Source organism: Uloborus diversus, unplaced genomic scaffold (genome assembly GCF_026930045.1).
Source record: "Uloborus diversus isolate 005 unplaced genomic scaffold, Udiv.v.3.1 scaffold_381, whole genome shotgun sequence".
Taxonomy (NCBI): domain Eukaryota; kingdom Metazoa; phylum Arthropoda; class Arachnida; order Araneae; family Uloboridae; genus Uloborus; species Uloborus diversus.
In genome coordinates, this window is record NW_026558551.1 from 39,069 (window position 1) to 60,067 (window position 20,999).

General features: G+C 33.6%; 1 protein-coding gene across 1 annotated transcript; it reads left to right on the forward strand.

Moving 5' to 3' along the window:
* Nucleotides 1–264: 264 nt before the first annotated feature.
* Nucleotides 265–20,405, forward strand: LOC129233399 (uncharacterized; the record flags this gene model as incomplete). The annotated part of the gene is made up of 4 exons (XM_054867427.1): nucleotides 265–418; nucleotides 13,898–13,954; nucleotides 17,788–18,624; nucleotides 20,299–20,405. Coding segments are annotated over exons 1-4 (1,155 nt in total), but the record flags the coding sequence as incomplete, so codon positions are not given.
* Nucleotides 20,406–20,999: the final 594 nt, after the last annotated feature.

Sequence of the window (20,999 nt, forward strand, 5' to 3'; positions counted from 1 at the left end):
CTTTAAGAAGGATAGTTCAATACAAAACTATGCACCTGTAGGTATTCTAAAGGAGCCAGGTTCCAGTTGCGAAATGAAAAAACCCTACCTTGAATTCGCAATCTGTATTCGCAGCGACTGATATCTAAAGAAACAACTATGAAACCTCATGGGAATTCACTGTAATGTTCTTTGACTTCTTAAAAACGGTTTTTGGTAAGATAAATTAATTCAATTGGAGTTACGTATATACCTGAAACATAACTTATTCTTTTTCCAGAGACCATGGCCACACCACAGTCTGTATTAGATGACATTGCTGAGTTCAAGAGGTGGAAGACTGTGCATACCAGAAAAGTAACTATGCTGGAAAACAATGAAAAGGCAATGAAAGAGAGAATAAAAACTCTGGAATACAAAGTGCTCTGCCTCGAGCATAGTAAGTATTTAACATTTTTGTAAAGTGTTAAGATTACTAGCAGTAGTACATAACTTTTTTAACTATATAACTCAATTTCGTTTTGATGAAAATTAAATAGCGATACAGTCAACTGTAACGTAATGGTTAGGCGTTGGTATCTTGCATATTTGGTGGTGGGCTATGAACCCGTTGTCCAAAAGATCAGTCGGTGCTTTTTGACATGTCAACCCATGTCACGTAATTATGCGACGTGTCCATGATCCTTTGAACCTTTGTTTGGCAGAGGCAATTTCTGTCCCGATTGAAGCTCTTGGACGCAATTATCTTAAATAATCGAAAAAAGAACAAACCAGGAATGAAAAAAGTAAAATATTATGTAATCTAAATTTATCCGAAAATTTACAAACAAATAAGAGTAGGCTGTCTCTATCGCTCTCTTTAAATAAAACAGAAACGTACTCGATTATTGAGCCGCGAGTCATGTCATTTTCAAAACATGGTGTAAAAAAATCAGTTGCATATCTATTAAGGTAAAACTTATTAACGGAATACATAGCCATCAGTCCCGCTTCTTTCAATCTACATCTTTTTCCAGAATATTGGAACTACCATGTAACAAGTAGTCTCTTGACAGAAAATCTGTTTTGATTGCCAAAATTTGACTTGGTAACTGCAATTTGGTGGACATTTTCATAAAAGAGCAGAAATTAGACCGAATTGCTGAACCTTTCAAAAGAACAAAGGACAGTGATACTTTAGTACTTCGGTAGTAGTTTAATCTACTTTGGCGAAACTTAAAAAATATTGCAAAAGTATCCACAGAGTCTGCCTCTAATGCTTTACTATATTTTTGTGCTGTTAAAATTTCTAAACTTTTTTAAATGACTTCATATAGTATAGAAACTGCCTCTTAAAAGAACTTTTTGGTATTTTATTTGGTTGATGCATTCATGTACGTTTTAGCCCAATTTCTGACGCCGGTATATATAGGAGAAACTAAGAAGGTTTAACCCATAGGGATACTTGACCCATGAGAATTTTTTCCACGAAAAGGATATTTGCGGAAAGTTTTAGTCATATTATTGGATGATCAGTCACACAACAATATTTTAAAGATGTTAGCCATTTCAGAATTATCAATGGTTTTCAAGAAATTCAATGTTAAATACTGCCCGAAAAAAGTTAATTTTGAAGATTTTGAAATTTTTTAGATTTTATCCTCCAGTTTTGAGGAATAGAATTTTAAAAGCATATATGCTTTAGTCACTTCTCTAGCTGTCTATCGATATACAGTAGTTTTATATAACATTAATCTAAGTTGCTAAAACCTTAAGGTAAACAAACAAAAAAAAAAAAAACTAGAGAGCTTTGACCCAAAGATTAATTTGTTTTTTTTCAATGATTTTTTTTTTGAATAGATTAGTGTGATTTAGGCCTTATGATTTGATTTTCTTGATCTAGGTTCCTAAAAAGTTTAGGTAAACAAAAAAAGCTACTTAGGAAGCTTTGACCCAAGATAACCAGAGAGACTTGACCCAAAGAATAATTTTCAATGGATTTTTGTTTGTGAATAGCTGAAGTATTGTGGTTTAGACCTAAACGATTTGCTTTTATTTAAGCAATAATTTTAATATTGTGAAAGAGAAAGGTTTTTTGCTGTAAAGAATAACTAAGATATGTTAGTTTAATAAATGTTTTTTTTTTCGACAAATAACTAAAATACTAATGATCTTTTAAATCCAATGATTTGTTTCTTAATAAAATAACTAAAATATTATTTAGGTCGTAGCTGATAAAGCTTTGAAATAGACTTCTGTTTTTTGCTGATGTGCAATGAGATTATTTTTTATAAAATCTGCAACACTTCACCTAAATAGTGAACATTTGTTCATTCACTTCCAAGTATCACTTATTAAAGCAAAAACACTTATAAAGGCAAAATCAAACCTGCGTTAGATTTCAATATCTACGAGTCTCCTGACTTTCATGAGGAAGGGGGGGGGGGGTCATGGCTCCCTAGGTGTTGGATCAAGTCTCCCCAGCTATAGGGGCACTTAACACATTTGTAGACTTGATAAATATAACTTTTTGTACCATTTCTACTTATAAATAAGCTATTATTTTAAGCCATAATAAGGCGCAAACTAGAAAACTATTTACGTACATTTTTATTTCGTTCTAACTATTCAACAAAACAAATGGAAAAAATAAAACCAAATTTGGGTTCCATTTTCGAAGTACTGTAATTTGAATTTCGATTCTGCCAGGAAAGTAATTCCCAAAACGTTAGAATGCAAAATTGTGTAGATTGTTTCTTATGTTTTTCTGCGAAAGTAGTTTAGACTTAAGATAGTACTGCCGTAAGAAGAAAAAGTGCAGTAGTAGCAGGAATGAGTTTTCGAGATATTTAAAGAAACAACTTTCGTATACCAGGTCAACAATTGGGAAATGCTTGAACTTGACGATTTTTTTTCCGTGCTTAATTTTCGGCGGAAACTAAATAAACTAGCTTACACATATCAGCTTAAGAACAATAAATCTCCAAGACTGAAAGTACTCAATATGAGCGTTTAGAGCAATTAATTTTCTACTGCCCATTCGAGAAAGATTGCAAGTTATAAGCTTCATACCTTGAAAAGACGAGTAAATTTAATAAATCGCAAAAACCATGCAGTTGAATTTCTAAATTAAAAATATATATATCAGCGATCTAATGAGCTGTATTTTAATTCCTCTTTAAAACGCACTGAGTCATAGTAGATTATTTTCAAATACTGTTTTACTAGGAGTAGCACTGTTGAAACTCTACTTTATGATCCTAAACCCTTCAAATAAAATTCTTATTTTTGAAATAAAGGTTTATATCATCTTGAATGTAAGTGATATTTTTACGAAAACAGGTAAAATGTATGCATATTAAGCTGTTTCGAAAAAAAGTTGAAACCTCAATTTGCAATAGCCCCGAGAGTTGTGTATTGGTTAGCGCAAAACAGATATAAAATATTATCCATTTAGAATATTTCCTTGGGTTCTAACAAATCTTAAATCTCCAAAAATAGGAAAAAATAGTACATTTTCAAAATCTTTTATGAAAATTTAAAATTTCTTTTAATTCCATTCAAATACTTCATTTTAATACTCCTTTCCCGTATCATTGAAGTTGTTTAAATTCTTCACAGTTTTCTGCTCGTACGTAAGCCTTAAAATTTCGCGCAATGAACAAAAAATCGGCTTTTCTGGGTTTTTTTTTTTTTTTTTTTTGCACATTGACATTTTCTTTTATAGTTAATTTATCATTTTTTTACAAGGAATGTGCACATATTTAGAATTAATATATGGTTTTAACCGGTTTTACCTTTGAATCAAGGTTTAAAAATTGGACTTTGGATTGAGTCATCTATTGCGTATACCTTAAATACTAATCTATAGACACGCTAACCTATGTGAAAATCCTTTCAACGGCCAGACTGTTAAAGAAAAATATTTAAAGAATTTAAAGAGTTATTGGTAAACTTTAGACCGTTTTTGAAAAATGAAATGTTATTTACTCTGCCAGAAATTTTAAAAACTAACTTCAAAAGCGAGAAAACGTATTTGATTCTTATTGTCAATGTAATTCAGAAAAGAAAACGTGACCTTGAACTTGCTGTCAAAAAGTAAACACATTTCAGTCATTATCTCTCGGTAATCTGTGCTAATGGTGTTATAAACTTGTATATTTTTCAAGATGAACTGCTATTAACGATCTGAAGATACTCGTAGGTCAAAGCATAAATTATGCTTCAGTGTGATTCAAGAATAGACATTTTTAAAAAGCGAAACCTGCATGAAATATAGACCTGTGCACACATCGAAAATTATACAATCTGCTGATAGCGTGATACTGTCCAAAACCTCGTGGATCCGGTGATTTAATGAAATACCTACTTTGCCTATTTTGAGAACTCGTTATCGGCCATGGTTGTGGATTCAAGTCAAAATACAAAGAAGTTGAATTACAGAAGGGCATTCATGCAAAAGATTATCAATCGGAAAACGCTGCTGTGATTTTTAGAGGATTCTTTCCTCCAATATTAAGTTGTAAAGATTTAAACTGTAAAAGTTAAACGACTGGTCAGTGTGTTAACTTTTCTCCGTTTTAATGACTAAAAAAACTGGATAGTTTAATCATTTCTAGAAAGCATACAACTTTCTCGAAATGACAAAATAGCCTAATTTTATTTGTATTTTTTTTTTTCTATTTCTCTTCTGGAACCAAATTTAATCATAATTTAAGATATAACTTAAGAGTGTCTGGAAATCATTAGCAGTTCTGTTTAAAAACATGCAGCTCTATAACTCCATTATCCCACGTTAACGAACGCTAATGACTCAAAGTTTATCGAGTTATTTTTTTTCGCCTTGTTAGTCGGTTTTTAAAATATCGACATCCTCCGATCGAGTTCTGGCAAATTTAATAGCAGATGATTTTCGAAAAACAGTTACAACTTTACTTATAATGTCTTCAATATTTCACAGTTCAGCTAATGCTTGACCACGAAAAGAAGGCTGACCTTTAAGCGAAACAACATTTGTTTCATTTGTAATATGACAATCTGCTAGAAAGCACCCATTAGTAAAAGGCAAGCTCTTGCTGACCCTATCTATTCCGAAATAACAATTATACAAATGATGTTTTCATTTAAGGTGAGCCACCTTCTTTTCGTGGTCAAACTATACTGAAAGTGTTATAAACATGCGAGTGATTAAGCAGATTATTTATGGAAAAAGCAAGTTATGGATTTATTAAGAGATTTACACTCGCAATCATCAGTGTCAAAACTGAGTTCAAGTTCAAACCTTAATTTAAAAATAGAAAGCTGTTTAAAATCATTTAGTAATAGTATATATTTCAATAACTTTTCTTGGTGGATGGTAGGGACAGAATGGAAAACGAAATGGAGCCACCTTTTTGTGCTTAGTTGTTGGCTGTTTCTGTGATAAATTTTAATTGCTTTTCCAACTAAAACTTGCACTGTGCACATTCATTGCAAAACAAGAATAACTGGAGTACGAAGGAAGAAAAGGCTTATTTCGCGAAATATTAAGGATTACGTTTGAAGTAGGAGTTGTAAAGAACATAAAATATTTTAAAGATATGTAAAAAGAGTTTTGAATCGAAACATTTGAAAGGTTTTGACCATTTTTTCCCATTTTTAGAGAAATTCCAGTTTGCGTAGAAACTCCAAGGAGTTGTTCGAACTGGATAATATTTTTTCATCTGTTTTTTACTAACCTAACACGCAACTTTTGTGGGGTATTGCAAATAGGGATTACCACTTTTTGTTTCGGGGCAAACTAATGCACATAGTAGGTAAACTTTTATTGACATTTTTAACTTAGGCCTCGCTATCTTCTATGCATATAATAAAATAACATGTTTGTGTGTGTGTTTGTGGCGCGCATCCCAGGAAAACGGTAAGGCCTAGAAAGATGAAATTTGGTATACTGATGCAGTTTTTGCTGAAAAAGTGCACCTCGGGCTTCGACTTTTGATATTTTAATTAGAAAAAAAGTTATTTAATGTTTTATGCGTTTTTTAGCACCTTTTAGTACTTTTTACCTCAGACCCCGAACCAATCGCACCACACAAATAATTTTTGTACTATAATGTAGGAAATTTAGTTTTAAATGTGATGATTGAAAAAATTTTGAAGATATTGCAATTTTTTGTATTTTTTATAATTTTTTTAAAAACCTTTATTTTGCATTTTTTTCTGGGTTAGTTTTTTCGAAACCCGTCCTGCAAAAAGTATTGAGCTCTCGATTCCAAAATTTCAGTTGGTAATAGTAAAAACATTCCGCCCCCTTCAGAAGAAAAAAAGTTTTTAAAAATAAGCAAAAGTTTTTTTTTACAATTTTTTAAATGCAGAACGCGACGCGACCTGTAAGCGTTGCCGGCTGAGTTCCGCACTTCCTCATCACGTGACCTAACTGAAATCGTTTGCTTTCTCTTCACTTTTTTTTCCTTTAACTTTCAGAGATTTCATACCTTTATTTTTCCAACTTTTTTTTCTGGACGTTTTGCTATATTTATTTTTGGTAAAATATTTGTGCGCATTTTAATTCAATAAAAGCGGTGTTTTTTTTTTTTCTTTTGCAAGCGCTGCATTTTGCACACTGCGGAGAACACATGGCCATTTTTTGCGTGCAGTTTTAAGTAAATAGTTAAAGCCCGGTTTTTTGCATGATTTTTGTAGGGATTGGTGGTTAGGTTTGGTAGATAGAGAGATGATATTAAGTGGGCAAAAAAGTTTTTTTTTTTACAAAGAAAAGGATTGTTAATTACTATCAGAGATAGATATGCATGGATCGTATATATAGATAAAGAGAAAGGGTGGACAAATATAGAGGTGGATACAGTAGATAGACATTAATAAATACAGGAACTTCAACGGGGGATCAATAGCCCCCCCCCCCCCCGCCACACAAACACATACCATGACTTTGAAAAAACAATGCTTTCACATAAAAGTTGAAGTGCTTTTTGTTATTTTCCGACAAAATTTGCATGAAGAGTATGCCCTTTGTGCCCCCCCCCCCTTTAAAAATATTCCCAAGGACATATAACTGGAGATAGATCTAGAAAATACTTTATTCAACACAAAATTCATTTAAGCAGCCGCCGCAGAAGCCAACATTGGCGTAAAAAGGCGAATGATAATATTGATGTATAAAGAAAAACATTGATTAATACCGTCGCTAAATTGTCTAAGCAGCCGCCGAAGGCGGCAACCCTGGCGCAAAAAGGCGAATTGCGTAAAAAGGCGGACCAGCTGGTCGCCGCAGGCGGCTAGTACATATAATAAAACAAGATGTTAGTGTGTATGTGTGTGTGTGGCGAAAACGGTAAGGCCTAGAAAGATGAAATTTGGTACACAGGTGCAGTTTTTGCTGAAAATGTGCACCTCGGGCTTCGATTTTTGATATTTTAGTTAGAAAAAAGTGATTTAATGTTTTATGTTTTTAGCACTTTTTAGTATTTTGACCTCACAGATCCCGAACCAATCGCGCCAGACGGATATTTTTTGTACTATTTTGTAGAAAATTTAATTTTAAATATGATGAATGAAAAAATTTTGAAGATAGAGCAATTTTTGTATTTTTTATAGATTTTTGAAAAACCTTTATTTTACATTTTTTTCTGGGTTTTGTTTTTTTCGAAACCCATCCTGCGACAAGTATTGAACCCTCAATTCTAAAATTTTAGTCGGTAATAAAAAAACATTCCGCCCCCTTCAGAGGAAAAAAATTTTGAAAAATACGCAATAGTTTTTTTACAATTTTTTTAATGGCAGAACACAACGCGAGCTGTTCGCTTGCCGGCTGATTCCGAGCTTACCTCATCACGTGATCCAACTGAAATCGTTTGCCTTCTCTTCACCTTTTTTTTTTGCAAAAGCTACTTTTTGAACACTACGGGGAACATAGTGCCTTTATTATTGAGGGCTACTTTGATTAAATAAAGCCCGCGATTTTTTGCATGATCTTCGTTTCTGTTACGTATTGGCGTTTAGGTTAGGTAGATACAGAGGTAGAGGTTGAGTGGACAAAAAATGATTTTGTTTTCGAATTAATACTTATATAAATAAAAAAGATTGTACTGTCAGGAGGTAGATATGCACAGATCGTATAGGTTGATAGTCAAATATAGAGGTCGATATAGTAGATGGACAGCAAGAAAGAGGCGTGCCCGTCATTTAAGGAATTTAAACGGGATGTCAGTGCCCCCCCCCCCCCGCACACCATGACTTTGAAAAAACAATGCTTTCACATAAAAGTGGAAGTGAGTTTTGTTATTTTTCTACAAAATTTACATGAAGAGTACGTCGTTTGTGTCTCCACCTCCTTTAAAAATATTCCAAACGACGGAACTGGAGATAGATCTAGAAAATATTTTATTGAAACTACTAATGATATAGATAGATATAGATTGATTGATACCGCCACGAAATTTGTTTAAGCAGCCGCCGAAGGCGGCAACATCGGTGAAAAAAGGCGAATGATAATATTGAGAAAAAAGCGAAAAACATTGATTAATACCGTCGCTAAATTGTCTGAGCAGCCGCCTAAGACGACAACTCTGGCGCAAAAAGGCGAATGGCGTAAAAAGGCGGACCAGCTGGTCGCCGCAGGTGGCTAGTTTAGAATACAAGATGATCAAAAACCTTTTCTTTCCTAAATTCGTCATTGGTGTCCTAAATACATGGATGATTTTATTTTTTCCGGAAAACGACAGTTATGATACATTTAACGCCGAAAACATTACAGAACTTTTGAGGCAGTGAGAAGCAAAGGTATGTAAGTGGACATTTTCACCTCTTGAGTAAAACGACTATAAAGATCACGTCCTAGGTAGGCTTTCATTGAATTTTTTTTTTTTTTTTTTTTTTTTTTGAAATCATGCTATACTGTCGCACTCACCAAGACTACTAGTACTATCTCTTGTTCCAAGACAGAGGAGGGGTCCGCCTCCCATTTGTACTGGTTATCTCTAAATTTTAATTTCGCCACTTACATCCCATTGCTTCTCACTGCGTCATTTGATCTCTTATTTCTAGAGAAATTTTTAAAATGCGAATCTTCGAAGCTGTCTCAATATTTTTGGTGATAGTATATAAGAGCCTAATGTCTGAAATTTCAAGAAAACGCCATACTTAAAGACTTCACAAGACGTTCGAAGTTCGACATGATTCCACCATCTGCATGTGTTAGGACATTCATCTTTAAAGCGAGTGAAATATGTCTTCCGTGAGCAAAACGCTCAACATTGAGGACCTTAAGTTTTTGTCGAGTTTGAAACCTTATTTTACGGTATCGCAGAAACGATGGCAAATAATTTCTGCTTCCAGAAATATATTTTACTATGCTCTTCAGCTGCTTTTAATTGCATTTAATTAATATAGTACTATAGTAAGGTTTCTTGGTACTTGAAAACTGATATACAGTAAAGTTGAATCCTTAATTTTCAGCATTACAGATTACTTAAAATATAATTTAAAAATAATGTATAACGTTTGAAAAAGGCTTTTTGATTTTTGAAGACTTTAGACCGGAAACTTTCCGTCGCCATTTTGTTCAATGACTAAATCAAGAAAGATTAAAATTTTGTAATTTAGTCTTTATAATTCCTTTTCCCCTCACACTTCTAGTCACATTTATTAGAATGCGTGATTTTTTTCTGTTGAAAGAAATTTAAAAGCATCGGAAAGTAAAAAATATCCAGAATGTAGTTCTACAGGTCTCAAAATGACGAAATGCTTCTTTTCCCTCCACTGGTGATGTGTCCTTCACCGCAAAAGTAGATCATTGCACTCAAATGGTTTCAAATGCTTACAGATTATACTACCGCATGGAAAGGAACACAACTCAAAAGCAGCATTTGACAAAAGGCAATATCATTTTTAATTGATTTAATCTCAAAACCGTTATGGGATATTTCCTGAAAAGTTTTGCTGTATAAACTATTCTGCATACCAAAAGTTTAAAATTGTTTTTCTTCTAAATTAATAAATTTTAATGACTAGTCACTATTGATTACGTATGGCATACGCCTGCACGCAGCAGTGATTAGCTAACTTAGCGCAAGTTTTGTAGCGAAAGAGAGATTAGATTTTAGTTTCCAAACCCTAAGTTAGTACTTTTTTTCTGAAATATTATGATGTGTCCCTTTCTTTGTCGGGCAGCGATGCTTGGATTTTTACATCTGTGTGTCGTCTATGGTACTGTTTCAATTCTCTTCACATAAATCTAGTACCAAAATCATTGGACTTTTTCTCTATTTAACATTCTAATCTTTGGAGGGAGCATGAATTCTAATGATGCTTTTGCGCACACCCTACCTCTCCACTTAAATTAGAAAAAAGAAAAAGCACTGAAACATTTAAGGATGAAAGACGACTGTCAGTCAACTTTGTCATTGCTTGGAAATATCTTCATGATTTGAAATAGTTAAAACTAATCGTTAACTTTTTTAAAACGTAGATATTTATTTGTTGAACGCAAAATAATTATTTCATCTTTCGTTCTTGTTCTACTCCCAGCTGATCATTCAGGTAATAGTTCAGATTAGTTTTAATCAGACGTAAAATTAAAATGAATTTAATACGTATTTTCAAGTACCATTCTCCCAGCTAAAAAACGACTTCAAAAAAACTGCAGATGAAAAGAAATTTTCGCGTATATTTGAAAAATACTGCAGTTGTTTTGGTGAATGCAAAATGCTTTCATTTTATATTTTTTTGCAATTGCAGTTATTTTGCAGATTTTTACTATCGAAGCAAACTGGACCAACTATTTGGTGACTTTTTTAAAGTTTCAAACGCAACATCATAAAAACTACACTTTTTTTTTGTAAGTAAAAAAAAAAGTTATCATTTTCTCGAGTATATGCTATATTGTGTCGGTGTTTTTAATTTTTTCCTTTTTGTAACATTATTTCATTTTTTAACTGAAAAAATAAATTGTAATTTTAACTATTTATTCCTTTGAGTTACGTGTTTCAAAGCAACCACCTTTCGAAATTCCAAAAATTGTATATATGCAAGTAATGAATTTATCCATTTATATGAATACTGAACGCCCCAACCAAAACTATAGCAAACAACCAAGACTATGACAGATAGGCATACTGACGCCTAAACAATATTTTACTGAATTTACATATTGATTAAACTAATTAATAATTTGGTATTATTGATCAAATTCAACTAATGTAATTATGAATTATTTAAGGACAAGCTTAAAGTCGTAAGAAAAAAAACCTCTATTTTATTTTTATTTCCCCGTAAAACTTTTCAGAAAGGTTTTTTTTTTTACTTGTTGAATAACAATTCAAACAATCGTACTTTTTACAAAGTTGATTTTTAAGTGAAGATATTCTAAAAGCTAATCCCTACCTTTCAAACTTAGAAGAACGTTGTCTATTTTTTTTGCTATAGTTAAAAGGTTTTGTGTATTTCTTGTAAATCTAATATGGGTCTCAAGAATGTTCTCCTTTTCCCATGAGAGAAGCTTGCAAGGATTACTACTTCCTTAGTCCATTTTTTAAAACTCACGTGCTTTGCATTCCTATCTATTGTCCCTCATGTCAAACGTTAAAATCCGTTACGTGCAGAACTTACGTACCCGCCCCGCCATTCTACAGGCATAGGCTATACTAACACAGGTCTCTTATCGCTTCTCAGAAATTCCTGCAATCAACTTTTCCAGATGTTTTTATCGTTTTACTGAAAAGATTTCAATTGTGAAGAAAAATTAGATCTTGTCCAAGCAGCTCTAAGTGTCGTGCTAGCTGGAGTTTCAATAAAACACTGCTGTTTAATCCGGCTCGACTTAGCATTGAAATGATATGTTATGTGTTCGTCATTTTAAATAATTAACGTGATATCTGGAATGTCGTGAAATCCGGGTGTTGCAAAACGAGGTCTGACTGTATGACTCCTTAAAAAAGTACTATTAAGTAAATTTCATTTTAAAAAAAGAAAGATGATAACATTGAAACTTTTAATCTTTATGTTTTTTATCTATTTTCTATTGTATTTATTTGTTCACATATTTTTATTATTTATTTATATATATATTCTTATTATTTATTTATACATTCTTATTATTTATTTATAAACTTTTGAGCAATCATGATTGATTTCATTTAAATTAATTTTTGTCGTATCGTGACCTTAGCTCTTTTTATGCACGGGATGATTCACAGATAGCGAGTCACACGGTCGATTGCTTTATATGACGAGTGGACCTTATGTGAGCTGCTGTGACGTTTGAGATATTTGATCTCTTTCATGTTCCTTGATCACACGCCGCACCTAATGAAATTCATTAAAGCTAAATTATTGAGGATAAAATAAATGTGAATGTCTGGCTCAAAACATAAATATATTACTTTTGGCATTGACACTTGTAAAGTTATGCCATATTTATTAGCTTTTGAATAATGTAGGTGGAAATATGGTTTTTAAAAATACCAATTTCAAGAAGGATTCGGATTTAAACAATGTCAAATTAGTCTCTTATGAAAAAAAAATAAGGAATTTAAAATTAAATAAGAACATATATCGCTTGAAACAGTGTCCCGGAACCTAAGTACAAACGCACCGGAACACCGCGGTCGGGGCCGAACTACTAGCCGCGCCGCGGGGTTCCCCAGCAAAGAACTACGAAGGAAGGTAACCACTTTAGCCCTGAATGCGCGCTGTTTTTTGCTCCGCTTCGAAATCAATTTATTAGTGCAATTTTAAGTTTCATCGTTCAAAATCCCATGCGAAAGGACTGAAATATGACTCCGGTTTACAAAAAGGTAAGACACTTGAAAATTCACCTGTTATTATTTGTGCAATTAACTTTTATTTAATTAGTGCATAGCAGATTAGGGTTAGCTTGAAAATTTAATACCTTATTGGAAGTTTTTAATTTTTGTAATTTTTATTTTTTCACCGATTGACTTAAAACTTTGAGCGAATATTCATGTTATCAATATCCAGCCATGAAAAAAATTGTGTTATGATATCTCAATATTAACCAGTCTAATTAACTTAATTACTTCGCACCACGTGGTCGATTTGGACAAATTTCATGATTTTTTTTATTCTTACAAACAGTTCTATTTGTTATTGTGTCTCGAAACTTTTTGTACTACTTTCATAATCATAGCAATGTATTTTCGTGCAAAATTAGGCTGCAAAATTTCAATTTTAATGTCCTCCAAATTAATAAAATCTTAATTTGTATTTCAGAGGAAGAGTTCAAGTTTTAATTAGATGTTTTTAAAACGCATGAGGCACATCTATCTGTAGTCAATTTCGGCATTTCTATTAAAGAATTGTCTAAGCTTTAATTTTGAAGTGGTTTTGGATTTCTATCGCATTAATTCTATTTGTTATTAATTGTTCACTAATATTTTTAATTTGGTGGGTAACGTTTTTTCAGTATTTTTTTTTTAACTCAAGAAAAACTGCAGTTTTCATTTTATGAAATTCTGGTGGTATTTGGAACCAGAGAACTGCAGAAAATGAACTGCAGTTGAACTGCAGTTAATCTGCAGATATATATCTTTTAAATTCTGGTGTTATTTGGAACTGAAAAACTGCAGTTCAGAAAAATTCAGTTAGACTGCAAAAAAACTGCTGTTTTTTTATTTTAAAATTCTGGTGGTATTTGGAACCGAAAAACTGCAGTTCAAAAAGTTCAGTCTTTTTGAACCTCCGTATTGCAGTTGAACTGTAGATTAATGCTTTGTTGAATTGCAGTTGCTCGGTTCCAAATACCACCAGTTTTTTTGCAGTTTAACTGCAGTCGATTTTTGGCTGGGCTATAACTTTACACAAATGAAACGTAACGCCCATTATGTTATTTTGTCAGCAACGAAACCGAAATTGTGTTAGAAGTTGCAATAAGCTTACTTTTGTGTATTGAAACAGGCTTTGTCTTTTTTTTTTTTTTTTGCAGAATCCGACTATGTGACTGAGGTATCAACTACGACTTATCGAGAGGTCTTTGATAATGGTTAGTATTCAAGAACTTTATATACGGCGGAAGATGATCTTCTGACTGTCGGACCAATATTTCTTCCCCTTTCAAGTTACATTTTGCTTAATCATGTTTAAAAATGCTTAATAGTTTCAAAATGTTCGGTCTTTAAAGTTGTACATTGTTATAACTACTGAATAAGATCCCTTATTTTAACACCCTTAATAAGGGTAAAGAAATTTTTTTGGAACCCGTTTTTTCATTCCTCGTTTTCTAGTTAATTGTTTTTCGCAGATATATGGATCTATAACCATAAATATAAATGATTACTCTAAATGCTAAACTTAAGCTTGGTAATGTTTAAAAAAAATCGCTAAGCGTGCAGACTACACAAGTTCAAATCCCGATGGCGGTTTGCGAAGTAACTTCTCTTGAAGATATTTTTTTGATCGAGTGAAGTAAAAACGAATTAAAATGCCCGTTACTTATTTTGTAAATTTTTTTGAAAAGCTGTTATTAAACAAGGTGGACTGAGTTCTGTTTCAATTAGAAACTGAAAACGAAAGTTGCAGTGTTTAAAACTGTAATTCTATAGCGACTATAATTTTTTTTTTTTTTTTTTGAAAAACTGTTTGGCTGCGAACCCTGCTCTCTAGCGCTTAAGTTATCCTTGCAATCTTCTTCGGTTTGCGATTAGTTAAATTGTCCGTTTAGAAGTGATTTATTAGAATCAGAGTTAAAATTAGAATATAATTCGCTCAACCTCAAAGATAAAATAAAACACGGTGAAAATACACATAATTGACTTATTACAATTTCGAAGAGCCCCCTACCACCCCCGTTGACGGATCTCAATTAACTTGTACCAAGCTTTTCAGTAATCTCAGTCATAACAAAACTGCCAATTTGTACGTTTGAAAAATAGTTGTCAAGCTCATTCACTAAAGTACCATTTTGCTCCGGATTCTGAGCTTGAAGTGGGCATGGATTAAAGTTTTAGCCGGGGGGGGGGGTGTTAAGTATCTTATACCCTGTTTGAGCTAACAGTTAAAACTGGAACAAAGTTCATCCGTTGCAGAAATACTAAACTAAAATACATATTTTAAGTGATGTGGGCATTAATTCATGCCCTTGTTAGTAGGTTTTGTAAACTTATAACTTAATTACAAAAAAAGACAATTTAAATTTTAAAAAAAATGCTCCGAGGTGAAGCCCCCGGGTCTGAAGTAATTTTGAACTAACTTTCATGGCTGTAGTTACTATTGGCTATTGGGTCTCTTTGGCGAAATCGCATTAGCTAGACACAACATTTGTCAACTTTGACAATATTTTTCTTTTTAATCTATAGAGATTATGCACAATTTCTAACGAAACCCCGAAGGTACAATAGTATTCACTCATTAATTCTTTAAGCCCCACAAACTTTGTGCTCCAGTAAAATCTTTTATGCTAAAAGTATTAAATGTCAGTGCAAATAACATGCTGAGACTAAAAAAAAAGAAAAAATAGTTCAGTAGATTTTGTGTAAATGGATCGGACAGAGGCCTATACCTTTTGGGTGAAGATGTAATGCTGAAACAATTTTCCAAAACTTGTTTTAATTTATTAAGGGGATTCGGTACCCTGCATATTAGTATATGAAAAAAAAAAAGACGTGAGAAATTTCTTTACATAGTTAATTGATATATATATATATATATTTATTTTTTTTCAGTTTGCATGTTTCATGAAAAATGTTAGTCGGAGTAAATACTTTAAGGCTAGTGAAATTTTTTGCGAAATTGGACACCCCTTAAAATTAAAATCAAAAAATCATTCGAAAGATTATTTTTTACCCTAAATACAAGTTTAAAATGAGTTGTAATTGTTTCATTATCAGAAAATATTACAGATCAATATTTAACCTAAGTAAAATCTGTAAGGCCACCATAGAAAACAGCATATGGGGACAAAAAAATCAAACATTTATAAGCTTGTGTATTAGCCATTTCTCCAAATTACTTCAAGTATTCCTGTTTTCATGAATGAACCTAGTTTTTGTAGAAGTTCGGGATGCACTATTCTTTTTCGATAGTAGATTTCACGTATATTGATGAAGTAAAATCTCCATTTGCATAAGCTCTTCTTTCTAAGTGTCCCCATAATTTCTCTATTCGGTTAAGATCTGCAGACTTAGCTGACCATTTCAAAATATCAACATTGTTGACTAAGAGCCAGTTTTTTTGTACTGTTACTTAAATAGATAGGTGCATTGTCTTGCTGATACTTCCAGTTTTCTTCAGCAGTAAATTCAGCATTTGGTTAAAATTTGACTACCGAGGGCATTTTGATATGCTTGTGAATTCATTGTATTCGAAACAAACGCAATTAAGCCCATTCCATTAAAAGCAAAACACCCCGAAATCATAACAGAGCCTCCACATTGGCGATTGGAGATGATTTTCTTTCGTAAATCATGCTAATAGTACTTCCATCCGTCCAGTTAATCCAAATTCCACTTTTCATCAAAAAAAATTTTATATCCGTTGGTTATCTCAGGTCATGACTTTCTGGCTAAAGTTCAAACACTCTATTTTGTGCCTATTCAGTAACTGAGGCTCACCCAGCTTTGCTGCATAAATAAAACTTTCACACCTTCAAATAGTGTTATCGTTTTTTGACAAAAATTTAAGCCTACTTTTTTGCAATAGTACAGCTACTCATCCACGTTGAATAAAAAGCTTCAATCTGCTCTTTCACGATTAGTAAACTTCTTAACTTTCGACATCTTCACAAAGAGCACCAAAACGTCGAAGAAATAAATGAAAACGACAAGTTGAATAGTTTTCAGCTTATAGTTTATCTTATTAGCTGCTGTATAAGAAATACTGGTGGCCTTAAAGTTATTACTCTGGCTGAAATACAAACTTGGAATATGCCACTATATTACTGGTAATTAAATACTCGACAAAATTTGTCTGTTGCGATATTTCTTACAAATGAACATAAATAAATAATAATTCAGTACTATTAAAATCATTTAATTTTCCCGTTTTCTTTGTTTTTATTTTTTACTGGCCTTAAAGCGTTTTTACTCAGGCTGTATTGGTGATTATCACAACTATTGCATTCCATTTTTATACTTCAAGTTTTTGTATGTATGAAGTATGAGTAAGTGAATTGCGTTAAAGCTTTTTTGATCAAGTTATTGAAAAAAATAGATACATTTGTAGATACCTACAATGAATATTACAATGAAAACATTAAATATTATTTGTCTCAAATTATCACGCGCATAGTAAAGTGGTTGAAAATCCTGCAAGTGAAGACTGTCCTTTATAATCGGAAGCAAGTATATTTGCTCATGTATTATCTTTTGTCGAAATGAAGGACAACGATCTAGGAAATTTCTACTGCTTGTTAAAAATGATTTAATCGAGGCATATAAGCAAACCAAAATTGTTAGTCATTTCAGGAAGATGACGGTATACTCCTATTTTTAGTTATAGGATGTATGGAAAAGTTTTAGTTTTGTGAAGTTGTTATAGTTTCAGACGTTCTCACATGTGATGATCTAATGTAATGACTTTAATGTATCTAAACTTAATTACATGCATGACTCATTTTAATCTGGCAACGTTAAGTGAAGTCTTTTTGTAATGTAATGACTTTTCGAAAAAGGAATATACTTTGTAAAAGGTGTTGACAAAGGCGTTGCCTTTTTAAATGTCTTTTTTGACAAGTCTTTATAATGCGCAAATATTCATACAGCACAAACAATTATTTCTTATCGTATGTGAGAGCAAAGATAGTTTTTAATTTTTTTTTAGAAGTGAATATTTTCTGTAATATCATGCATCGCAAACTCATAACTAAATTTACTTCGACAGATCCCGAAGCCTACGAGGCACCTGCAGCTCCCTCTGCCGTTGACCCTGAAGTGGTTAATCTTAGGAACAGGAGGCGAAAGGCCAGGGACGCCGCTCGTCGAAAAAGCGACGAGCGGTTGGAGCAGTTAAAGGCTGCCACGGATGATGCCCAGGTGGTGACATCAGAAATCAGGGCCGCAACCAGTGAAGCAAGGGAGGCAAAAGAGGAGCTGGTCCAGGCTACCACAGAAGGGGTGACGACGAAGTCTCAGATAGAATCAGCATCGTCTGATCTGAGAATTTTGCTGGAACGCATTCCAGTTTCGACGGAGGGGGTCACGGAGTCGGCCCCATATGTAGACCCAACGCCTCCAGGAGCGGGAAACATCGATAGCACAAGGAGGCGCTTGATATTTGGAGACTCATCGGGGGAGTCCGTGGCGCCAGCGGAAAGCGACTCGACTCCAAAAGATAAGACCCCCACCACCACAGCTGCTCCTGCTTCAGAAGTCCCTTCGAGTGGGTCCATCGATCCTTCTGATACAGATTCAACGCCTCGCGCCTGCTTGTTTCTTGCACCTGCCTTGCCCACATACGCCACAACCGCCCCTCTTTTGTCATCCAGTGGTTCAATAGACCCTTCTGACACGGACTCGACTCCTCCAGCCACTAGTTCTTTTCTTGTACCTGTCTCCACAATTCCAGCCCCTACCACTGCAGCTCCTCTGATGTCCACCACCAGCTCTGTCGTGTTTTCGAAAAGAGATTCCACTCAACCAGGCAGCAGCTCATCGGTTGCACCGGCTTCGCATCTTCGGGTCGTATCGTCTCCAAAAAAAGTCGGCTCTAGCTCCCAAGGTATGCTCTTTCCCTTATTTTTCAATTAATCTTTAAGTCCCTCCCGCATTACTTTAGTACAGAGTTATTCTACCCAAATTCTACAATATCCGTTTTTAATATTTTTTTGACACGAATAATATTTTTATCCCTAACTTTCCAGCAGAAATTTGTAAAAAAAATGTCCACTCTTTTCAGCGACTGTTGAACTGAGCAAGTTTCCTGTTAAGTAAATCTTTAAATAATTCCTTTTTCGTAGTATTTCTGCATGATACAGTAATATGCTTTGAAAAACTATTCAATATTTACTCGTGGATTTGCCGAAATTTAACGGAATTTGTTTTGAGACTACAATACTTCCGTTTCGTATGTAAAAAGAAGTAAAAACAGTATGGGTGTTTTAGTTTTTTTTTATTATAAAGCTTTTTAATCGCTTATGTCGATCATATTTTGATTCATAAGGCCTATTGATCCTTTAGTTGGATGTCCTTACATTCATAAGATTACATCTTTCTTTTTTTTTTTAATTTTAATAACCCCGAAACACGTTAACTGTGTTTTTACGATTTTTTTTTCTCGTTTTAATCTTCTTGCTCAGATCCTTTTCGATACTTGGGTACTATGCAACTTAGAAGTTGGACTTCCAACTCGGACAATGTTTACCTTTGTTTTGGAAACTAAAATCCGAGCCAATAACATTTATTTTTCACTAAATTCCCCTAAAACAGGTAAACATAGTCAAGGCTACAGCTCAACTAACCAGAGGCGCACTCTACTCAATTTATTCTGTGTCTGGAATGAAGATGCAAACTAGAGTAAGCTATGATTAACGAAAAATTCAAGGCAACTGCAGTAGCAACACATTTTTCATTTCGGCTAGGACCTTCGTGATATCGTGCCTAATCAACGCCATGAAACACATCAAAGAATCCCGTACTGATGAAATCAATGCGCGTCTCGATCGCCGTAGTGTTTCAAAGCAGTCTCCTTTTCCATCCTCATATAAATATATATATAATACTAGAGGACCCGACAAACGTTGTTCTGTTCAAACTTCATAAAGTGGAAAGTTAAAAAGTTTCAATGAACTATCAAGTGTTTGAATCATTTTGTCGAAAAAAATAAGTAAAAAGAAAATGTTTTAAGTTGCTTGGTGTCAGACTGCGTATATTTATTACAACTTGGTTTATCTAAAGCCCACTGAGCAGTTGTTTTATTAACTATTTTTTCTCTCATACTTGATGGTTTGTTCTTTCAGCCATACCCAAAAGATAAAATCCCGCTGCAACATCCCCCATATGAAAAAGATATCGTTTAGAAAAATGATAAAGGTAAAAACAGTTCTCTGAATAAGTGAAAACCACTCATCCCCACCCCTCCCGATGTAAAATAAACACATTCTTCAACTAAAATGACTAAAAAGTATTTAAAAAAAGAGACAATTCTTTGCAATTTGTAATATTTCGCCAAATAAAAAAAAAAACAATAAATTACATTAACAGTAGTTTTAAAATGTAAACAAATGATCGCGCAACACTATTGTTTATATCCAAAGGCGCCAAGCCACCACGTTACTGTAATTCAGCCGATCAGTAAGAAAAGCCAACTTCGACTTTCGACGTCACGAAGTCACGAACTTCAATTTCTACTGCTTCTTAGTTTAATAAATCTCATGTTTTTTCTTCTCTCCAGCAGGTGATCCTGCTACTCCACGCAGATCACCAAGACTCAAAGAAAAAGCTGCTAAGTCACCTCCCGTGACTCCTATAAAATCTCCAGGAATGAGGAGGAAAAGCCTAGACGTAAGTTGTTTTAACGTACTCGTATTTATTTTCTACTCACGATCCAATTGGAAATTTTGAAGTCTGTAGCATCCGGGGCTTATACCAACAACCTTCAGGAATATGTAACACTTAAGTAATTCCTTTAATAAAACATAACCAATCCTTAATTCCGTCCCAAATATGTATGTACTGTTGCCCCAAATGTATGTATTGTTCTGGTTTGTCTTAAGTAAATCCCAAAATGCAGTTTCTTGTAAATAAGCTTTTTACGGTCTGAGCAGTACAGAAAGGCACCAAATAAGTGATTAAGTATTTCAGTATGCATATTAAGTATAAATGAACGCAATCGCGAACCACAATTGAAATTCTCACCTTTCAGTTCGAATTGCTTCTATATAACTGGGTCTCTTTCGCGAATTGTTTTAAATGAAAATAGCTACGTTAGCTTGTAGAAGTTAAAAGCGTTCCCGTAAAAGACGAATATTTCACTTTTCTGGAATTATTCTCAAATCGCTTTACATTTATTTTGACTTCCGTGGCACTCAGTAAGCAGAATGCTTACCAAGATATCAGCTAAGAACTTACATAGGGTTTCATTTTCTGGGATCTTGA